This window comes from Gadus chalcogrammus, chromosome 13, assembly GCF_026213295.1.
Source record: "Gadus chalcogrammus isolate NIFS_2021 chromosome 13, NIFS_Gcha_1.0, whole genome shotgun sequence".
NCBI classification, from domain to species: domain Eukaryota; kingdom Metazoa; phylum Chordata; class Actinopteri; order Gadiformes; family Gadidae; genus Gadus; species Gadus chalcogrammus.
Window position 1 is genome coordinate 16796064 of NC_079424.1, and position 10237 is coordinate 16806300.

General features: G+C 45.2%; 1 protein-coding gene across 1 annotated transcript; it reads left to right on the forward strand.

The window, feature by feature from the left end:
* Nucleotides 1-3728: 3728 nt before the first annotated feature.
* On the forward strand, nucleotides 3729-5012 carry id1 (inhibitor of DNA binding 1, HLH protein). The gene is made up of 2 exons (XM_056605917.1): nucleotides 3729-4257; nucleotides 4428-5012. Exons 1-2 carry the CDS (start codon nucleotides 3739-3741, stop codon nucleotides 4461-4463), a joined length of 555 nt encoding a protein of 184 aa, XP_056461892.1. The 5' UTR covers nucleotides 3729-3738; the 3' UTR covers nucleotides 4464-5012.
* The last annotated feature ends 5225 nt before the right edge of the window (nucleotides 5013-10237 follow it).

A 10237-nucleotide genomic window follows, 5' to 3' on the forward strand; every position in this document is an offset into this window, starting at 1 on the left:
AGAGAGAGAGAGAGAGAGAGAGAGAGAGAGCGAAAGAGGGAGAGAGAGGAAGAGAAAGAGAGAGAGAGCGAGAGGACGTTGTTGCATCTGACACCACACCCACTGAAGTCCCATGCGAGCCTACGGAACACACCTGCACACAGGTGTGATCACTATCACGCAAACAGGAAGAGCTTGAATGGGAACTGGAAACTAATCCCACAGCTGCGGGGAGAAGACTTGTGTGGCAATCTGTGTGTGTGTGTGTGTGTTTGTGTGTGTGTGTGTGTGTGTGTGTGTGTGTGTGTGTGTGTGTGTGTGTGTGTGTGTGTGTGTGTGTGTGTGTGTGTGTGTGTGTGTGTGTGTGTGTGTGTGTGTGTGTGTTCGTTGCAGTATGTGTGTGTGTGTGTGTGTGTGTGTGTGTGTGTGTGTGTGTGTGTGTGTGTGTGTGTGTGTTTGTGTACCTGTGCATAGCTGGGTTTTCATTACTGTTTACATGTGTATATACTATAAACAGGTGTGATATAGATCAGTGTGTAGGCCTGCGAGAGATGAAACTTCCACGTTGTGTGATGCACTCCTCATCAAATGAGACGCTGCTGCCCCTCGACAGCACGGCTCCACAGTCCCGGGCTACATCCTCTGTCTAAGAAAGCATTAGCATACTCCACGCCCGCAATACTGTAGCTTTAGCTGCTCCAGTGATTCCAGGAAGTGCAACTACCAGAGGAACGTATTGTTCTGTCCAGTAATAATAATACGAGTAGCAAGAGTTTAGCAGCACGGCAGGAATGTCCAATTTCCTTTGAACAAATTCCTGCAGCAACATTTCCCTCCACCCCTCCCCCCCATGGCTTCCTGTAGTGTGCTATTGTATATCTATTTGCTTTGGCGATAAAGAGGGCGTGTTCGCTTTAATACCCCCCCCCCCCCCCACCAAATGGAACAATCCAGAGCAGAAAACACTGATAGGAGACAGGAGGCCGAAATACAAAACAGGGCCGTGCAAACATTAAATCAAAAGTTGCGAGGTGTTGAGATTCGGCTGCGTTATGGCTGCGTGACATTGCTTTATCTCAGACCAAAACAGTAGCATGTTCAGGGGAGTGACACACACACACACACACACACACACACACACACACACACACACACACGCACACACATAAACACACACACACACACACACACACACCTACACATACACACAGACACACACACACACACAGAACCATCCTGCCTGCAGCCTCCCACAGGCATAACGCTGATAAATTATATCTGGCCATGAAGTTTCAACTGGGATATGACATCATGGGTGGCGGTCACTCCTCTCCCGATATATAGTGGAGGAGGCTAGGTTGGATTGTTCTGGGGGGGGGGGGGGGGGGGTTGGGGAGAGTGGGTGGTTTGATCACAGAAGGAGGGGGGGCAATGCCACTCTTGTCAGTTAAAATCAGGAGCTAATATGTTTCACTTTTCCTCTCCCTCCTCCCTGCCTTCCTTCCCTCCCCCACTTTCTCTCTCACTTTCGGACCCATCTCTCTCTGTCTCTCCCTTTCTACTCCCTCTCTGCCCCCTCTGTCCCTCCCTCTCTCTTTCCACCTCTCTCTCCCTTCCTCTCTTTCTCCCTCTCCCCTTATCCCCCCCCCCCCCCCCCCACCTCTCTCTCTCTCCCTATCCCTCCCTCTCTTTCTGTCTCTCTCTCTCCCTATCCCTCCCTTTCTCCCTCTCTCTATCTCCATACCCCTCCCTCTCTTCCCCTCTCTATCTCTCTCCCTCCCCCTCTCTCCCTCCCTCTCTCTCTCCCCTTGCCTTGATGTGCTGTAAACAGGGTAAAAGGGCCCAGCTGTGTGGAGTTATTGTTGGTGTCAGTAGGAAGTGCTGATAGCTTTTGCAGCTGAACAAAAGCTGGATGAGGGGAGTGGGGGCGCGCTCCAGACACTGTGGCTCCAGCCTAGATTCTCTCCCACAATCCCTGCACTGCGCTGCCATTGTTCAGCCCTCCACAGCCCCCTCTCCCCCCCCCCTCTGCCCCGTCAGCTGCAACCTAGGACAGAGGGCAAAAAAGAAAGAAGAAAAAAAAAAAGCAAAAGAAACTCAGCCTAAAAGGGCTTTTTTACAGGCTACTGAAACTGAAGTCTGAAGTAGTTAAGTTTGGTTACAAGGGGACTTTATTGAAGTTGTTGTTTATAACGCATATTGTAGGGGGGATCAATGATGACTAGATGTATGCAATAAACAGGTATTTTTTATTTTATTTTATTCAGAATTTTAAGAATTAAGTTTATATTATTTTTTTAATTTTACTTTATTTCACTATAAATAGTTTTATTCAGCTCAGTATTTGATCTTGTTATTGTTGGTTTTGCCTAATGTTGTACAAACATATAATTTATAAAAGTATAATCTGCAAAAGATTGATATAGCCTTAGTGATAAACATTAAGTAATACATATATTTTTTCCCATCCGTGTTAAAAGCGGGACATTCCTACACAGCTTGCCTTCAAAGCTCTCTCCCTCCTTCTCCGCATTCCCTATTCTTCGCTGTAAGGACACTGTTCGAGTTGGGACGGTGACAATGGCCGCTTGCAGGTGCGCGGGGCGGTAATCGCATCAGAGTGATTTAAGGTGATAAATGAACGATGATCTCCAAGGCCAGATTGTTCTCAGGGTTTACGCGCAGTGCAGGTGAATGGGGGGGAGTGCGAGCCTCTTGTTTGAGGTCTCCATGGAGACCGCCCGCGCGGCGCCAGGCTGACAGGCGTCAAGGCTCGAATGAATGGGTGACGTCACCGCGCTGGCGCCTGCCAGTCTGCTCCGGCTTGTTTGGACAATCTGCGAGAAGATTCAGAACAGAGCGATGCAATTTCAGCGTGCACACACGGAGAACATGTGAAGGAATCCGCCAAGTCGCTCATAGGGATTTCCTTCACCAAAAAGGAAAAAGGAAAGTCTGTGCTAAAAAGTATAGCTCGTATGAAGAAAGCTTTGAATAAATAAATAAAAACCTTCCAACTCTATACAGCTCATAGCATAGGCGGACGACTGTTCGAGACGACTGTTCCCCCGTTTACCCTTATCGTTGCAATGCGATACTTTGCTTTTATTTCTTATCTCGGATGTTTTATACAAGTTTGAATTTCCAGTGGTTTCAATGCACACAAATAATAATAAGAGTAAACAACGAGCTAAAGCGGATCCCAAACAAACTTCTGAAATTGGTGAGAACTGAAAACAACTTTACACCAGATAAACTCCCGGACAGATGTATAATTTATATAAGCCGCTACATAAAAGTACCCACAACTATTCGTCGTATTGTGCATTCATTGGCATTCACAACATCTGTAGCATACCCACTACGATGGTCAGTAGCACTGTGGTGGTAATTATAATCAACTATTCATTCTATTCATCCCTTCCTCATCCCACACACATTCTCACAGTTCATAGGCATTCACCACCCCTTGAATGTCCCCAGGCAATCTACACCTGCAGAGTCCCCCGGCCACGGGACAGCTGGATTCCCACATATTACCCGTAAAAGACACACATTTGTTTCCATTTGTAACGCCATCCCTCAAACAGATTGTAAATCCCGATAACCAGGCAACCGACGCCATTGGCCGAGAGCGGTGTTGTGGGACGACCCGCCAATGCAAACCCCGGCGCCCCATTGGTCCGCTGCTCCGAGACGGGATACGTCAGGGAACGCCCCTAGGGTCCCGGTCGACTATAAAGCCGGGCTGGTTCACCCATGTGGACGTTGCAAACTGTCAACATTGCCGTGCATCAACTCTTGAGAGCTGAAACAGTATTTCTTCGCTCACCAAACTCCTCTCGACTTTTTTTTATGTACAATCATTGTACCTCCTTTTTCTTGGAAACTACATCTCCCAGCCAAGCAGCCGTCAACATGAAGGTAGTCGGATCTACGTGCGCACTGAAAAGCAAGGTCGGCGGCGAGGACATGGTGCGCTGCCTGTCCGACCAGAGTCTGGCCATCTCCAAGATGTCCAAGATCCCGCTGCTGGACGAGCAGATGAGCGTCTTCCTGCAGGACATGAACAGCTGTTACAGCAAGCTGAAGGAGCTGGTGCCCACCCTGCCCACCAACAAGAAGGCCAGCAAGGTGGAGATCCTGCAGCACGTCATTGACTACATCTGGGACCTCCAGGTTGAGCTGGACGAGCCCGAGAAGAGCCGTCATGGCTCAGGGCTACCCCGCACGCCGCTGACCACCCTCAACGCGGAGCTGGCCAGCATTTCAGTCGAGGTAAATATTGTTCTGAGGCTTGGACCACTCACAGACTCTTGCTTAACTTTGCGTAATAGTTGCATCATGAATCAGGGAAGGGATGACAAGCTATGGCGTTGATGTTTATTCTTTGTGCTTTGGCTGTGATCGTATTATTAACGTTTGCTTTCCCTCTTCCCTCTCAACAGAACGGCTGCTCAGACGACAGGATCATGTGCCGCTAAAGACAGAGAGACACACAGAGACACACACCGAGCATCGCTTCAGCATTCCGAGAAGAGGCGAGCCAAGTGAAGAACCGAACAAGGCTGACTGGCGTGACCCCGATGAACCACGTCGAAAACCCAACCTTGAACAGCTTAGTAGGGACGTTTGAATAGCCCACGCTAGACAGTATACTCCGTGGACCTTCTCCCGAGGCCCGCCATTCGTCGAGAGCTGGAGAAGGAGAGTGGGGGGGCCCAATAGACTGGGTTGGCCCCCGGACACCATGGCGGTTTATAGGCTGCACTGGAGCAAGTTGTTTGCTTGTAGAGCTGCAGAAGAAAAGTCTAAAAAGTTACTGTTACGTTTTTGTATCTTGTAAAACCTTTTTTTTGTCGAAAAATGTTTTTTTGTAAAATGAAAAAATCATGCTCAGAATTCTGAGCGAAAAATTGTATTGTATATTACAATGTCACATTATGTGAAAGAATATATTGTTTCTTGCAATGTATGTTATTGGTGTTTTTATTAAAACAAGATTATTTTTTATCAAGTATACCTGTGTTGGTCGATTTTTCTGTAGCATATATTAGAGTCAAAATACCAAAGCACATGGGAAAGCATAACTTATTTGAAAGTGAAGTCTTAAAAGGCTGTACGCATATAGGCCTACAAAATCCGCAGGGTTTAGTATAGGCCCCATTTTATGAGGCTGTATGTCGTAGATCACAGTGGTCGATCCCGTGAGGAACACATAAGGCGCTGGTAGAGGTCAGGACAATCGCCACACAACCATTAATGCACATTCAAATGTTACCCCTTGTCACGCAAAAACCAGGCTGGTGGCCTGCGCACACAATGACGCATTCCTTGTTAAATCGCTCATTTGTATTTGTATGGCTCGTTAAGGTATCACATTACCAGCGAAACTCACACTTTGGTGAGTTGGGTGTTCAGGGGTCTTAACGAATAGTTCCCCAAAATTATTTAAAGCAATCACAAGCAGACCCAAACTTAACCAATAGGCTTGCCACCATACTCTCATGACCTATTTCAATATGTGAATAATTAAGGCGAGTCCATTAAGGAGGGCTATAATGGCTTTAACATTTGGCCAAATACATGATGTCAGCTAAAATTCCAATAAACGTCCTAATAAAACGTACATTTGAAAATGGTGTTCCGATAGGAGTGCGTCTAAATCAGTCGCTCGACAACATTAAAGTTTCGCCTTTCGGTGGGGCACGGGTTAAAACGGGCTTCGGAACGCCAATTCGTTATAAGATTTATTCAGTCTCCCTGGTGCAATGTTTTTCCCATTTCCCTGCGGTGCGATGCGCACAGCTGCAGCCCCGGCGTCCCGAGGCCCGGCCAGTGTGTGTGTGTGTGTGTGTGTGTGTGTGTGTGTGTGTGTGTGTGTGTGTGTGTGTGTGTGTGTATGTGTGAGTGTGTGTGTGATTGTGTTTGTGTGATAGCTTTGTGCCAAGGGCAGGGGAGGGCGGCGGGCCCCAGACTGAGCGGCGCCTCGGCACACCTGGGGAAGTTCAGGTTAAATAGCTCCACATTCCTCAACACACAGCTGATTGAAACATTAACAAACAGTAATCCACCAGCCAGGCCGCAGATGGGCCGGGAAAGCTGCCAACAGAGAGACTCTCCTCGCCTGTTATATATTCCCACAGTACAGTAGTTATAAAGTCTGCTATTAATATACACTTTTTCTCCATCTCTTAAGTTTTTTTTTCAAGCGCGCAACTGAAAAACTCACTGGAAATTAGTTGTGCACATGAGTTTGATTTACTTGCGTGCTTACGCTTTGTGTTTTGTAACCTATGGTGGAATATTTTCTTTACCTTGAAAGTTTGCATATTTTAATTTTTAACCAAATGTATGTTTTTGCATGTTATAGGTTGATAATTATCTCTTATATTACATCTTATAGCCAACAAGATGGTCGTATTTGAATGTTTTTTAAAAAAAAGACAAGGCTGCATGTCACCACGCTACAAAAACGAATTCAGTAAATATTTGACTATTATTTAGTAGTTATACTATCTATTGTGTCGTCCAAAGTCAAAACAAAAACTTTCTTGACATTCTTGGTCGTAGCGCCCCCCTGCGACTATATTTGGAGTTGCAAACTTGGCATTCAGTATGACATGTGTGGGAAATTATTCACAAGTAGACAACAGCGCCACCCTCTGATCACAAAGACTACATACGTGTTTTCAACAGTGTTAATAAGGTGGGCCTAGTATCTATGAGTGACGACGGGTAGCCCTAGCTAAATAAAGAGAAGTATGGCAAATATTATGGCATTGATCTCTTTTATATATTTAGTCAATGGCAGACATATATAATCTAGGCCCTACCTATCAACTAAACAACATACCCTATGACTTGGAGGGAGGAAGGAAGAGGAAAGGGTGACTTATCAGTTCACCAAAGAAGTAGTATAAAAACAAACCAACTCAACATGTTAGTGGTATAAAAGCAGACTAACTAATCAAGTTAGTGGTTGGAAAACAGACACTCACCAAGTTAGTGGTTTAAAATCCGACCAACTAATAAGGTTAGTGGTTTGAAAACGGACCACCTCACCAAGTTAGTGGTTTGACAGACCAAGGCCCAATCCCGTTTCTTTGCTCACTGTCTCAACCCTACATCTCAACCCTAACCCTCATTGCTCATGCTCATTGCTACCCCTCATTGCTACCCCTAACTGATCCCCTACCAAATGGGACAACCCTACCCTGTGACGTCATCATGGCCTCCCCGTGCCCCCTAGCAGATAACCAGACCCCTGGTAATGTTACAAGAGACAGACTGGCTGCCATTGTCTCGGGCAACGAGCAAGACCCATTGTAAAGATGTTTAACCTGAAATGGTATTTATATTTTGGCCTAGTGTGAGTGCACCCTTAGATAATAATCGGTTATGAACAAGAACACTTTAGAATAAACACTTTATTTAAATAAGAAACACTGAACAACACATCTAAAAATACACACTCAAGCATATAAAAATACACACACACGCACACCTAAAAATACACACACACACACACACACCCACTCTCTCTCAGCTTTTGAGAGAATGGTGGAGAATCACATCTTCTCCACCATTCCGCCAACTTTGCCTCGCTCTCCTCATGCCTCGCCTGCTCCCTGGCACTCTCCTCTTGGAAGGGGTGTCTGGGGTGGTGGAAGAGGTGCCTGGGGTGGAGGAGCATGAGGGAGAGGTGGGGGGGCTGGTGGCAGTGGACTCAACGATGTCCTGAAAGAAAACGAATAAGAAGGAATTAGGAATTATATGCCAGAACTGGGTGATATGGCCATATGTTACGTACAATATATAATAGCTATGTAGACAATATAGTACTGCCAAAAATTACATTGATTAACCATGTAATATTACTAATATAATATAATATATTAGTATATATAATATTACTTATAGAATGTTACTAATATAATATAATATATTAGTATAAAGCTTATTTTTAACCTGGAGTCACTAGAACATGGAAGATCTGGATATCATACGACATGATATCCAGCCCGGTCTTGCAGCCCGGCCGTCGGACTTTCGCGGGCCGCCCGACCCCGGTTCTCGGCCGGGCTGCAGAGAACGATCACGGGCTGCAGAGTGGGCCGCCCGACCCCGGTTCTCGGCCGGGCTGCAGAGCACGATCACGGGCTGCAGCCCGGCCGAGAACCGGGGCCGGGCGGCCCGCGAAAGTCCGACGGCCGGGCTGCAGAGTGGGCCGCCCGACCCCGGTTCTCGGCCGGGCTGCAGAGCACGATCACGGGCTGCAGCCCGGCTGAGAACCGGGGTCGGGCGGCCCGCGAAAGTCCGACGGCCAGGCTGCAGAGCCCGTGATCGGACTTTCGCGATCTTCCGAGAGTCCGCGGCCGGGCTTCGAAGACCGCGGCCGGGCTGCAGAGTATAATCAATAAAATAATTAATAGTTAATTACTGAGAAAACACTTACATTTGTGTTTTTCCAATCCTGTCGCATCTTTTCGCCCTCCATCTTGTCTAGGATATTTCTTGATTTTCCGTTTTCTCGCAAGGTATTGTGGGAGCAAGTCAGAACTGAAGCGCTTTGAGGGTGCCCATCGAAAATCTCAATTTTGAGGGGATGTTAGCCCTCCCCCTTACCCCTTAAGCTACATTTAAACAGTATTGGGACATGACTCCACGGCGCGTGAACGCGCAACAGTGAGGGCTAGGGCTGAGATTTTCTATGTAGCAAAGGAATGAGATTGGGCCCAACTCATCAACTTAGTGGTTTGAAAACAGACCAACTCACCAAGTTACTGGTTTGTAAACAAATATCAGTACTTTCTACTACTTACATTTTCATACTATAATACTATAGCCTAGCCTAGCCTAGCCTACTTAATGGATTTGAGGGGAATTATCTATTCATCTTTTGTACTTTGCGTCATTGCGCGCCTTTTCAACATCAAGTCGGATTTCCACCTAAACAGATGGGGCCAGAACACGTATACAAACGATCCATCTGTGTATCCATCGGTGCACATCACGAGAAATAGCGCCAGTGGGGGAGACGTTCCCCTTCCATGGCCTTATTTGATGGACATGAATGAAGCTGACCGATTCTTGGATAATTCATTGTGCCAACCTAAAAGGTATTTGGTAGCAGGCTACTGTAGAGTACTAGAAGTGTTATTTCCCTTGAAATGACATGTTTCATAATGGTTCTGATAATGACATTGAAAACTGATTTGCAAAAATTGGAGCGAAGTTCTACTTTAAATATTATAAATATATTCAGTATATTGTTTTTATTTGAAGTTAGAATGGTTGGTCTCCGAATTATATTATGATGTGAGGTTGATTAAGCTTTGCACAGAAACCGTAGGTTTGTCGGAGGGCTACCTTTGTCTAAACTTCGACTTAATTAACTATATGTACTTCTAGAGTAAATAATGTGTGTACTTTTGCCACGACTACCAACTCATCAAGTAAAACAGACCAACTCCCTAAGTTTGTGGTCTGAAACCAGACCAACTCACCAAGTTAACAACCACTCCCTAAATTAATTGATCGAAACCAGCTATATTGTAGGGCAATAATTCTTTATCATAATGGATCCTCTTAATTAAAGTGATTTATCGTCTAGTTATGAAATAAAGATATTGAAGTAATCCAAAATTGTGTTCACAAAAAGGTAATTCAAATCATAAAAACAAGGTTTAACATGGCCGAGGATGATTGATACTTTATCTTTAATCGTTGCAAAAATCCACCTACTTATTGTGAAATAATGGATTGTGTTTTCAATATTGCACAGCCTTATTCAAAACAAAAACAAATGAAAAAAGTCAAAAGAGTCAATATTGTTTAAATAAAAATTTGTATTTACATTTATATCAACATCAAGGGAAAAAGAAATCTGCAATATACATCCTGTAAAAAGACAGCTTATTTCACCTTATAATTAGCAAAAATCGATGAAACCAAATGAGCTTCCAGACAGTCGTTTTATACACTTCATGAAATGCTACAGTGTTCATTTTCCCGAAGTAGCAAAAGAATCTCGACGCACGTTTATTTTCTGAAAAATAGAAGGACTAGATTGATATGTCTTTAAGTGTTTCCCATTCCATTGGTATTCCTCTTTTATAGCACACAAAAGTAGCCTATAGCATTTTTCTGAATGTAGACCAGGCACTGCTAGCCTATGATAAAACCTTAATGTGCTCTTAGCACAGCACTCCCCCCCCCCCCCCCCCCATTATATTTCCCATAGAACCAATGTACC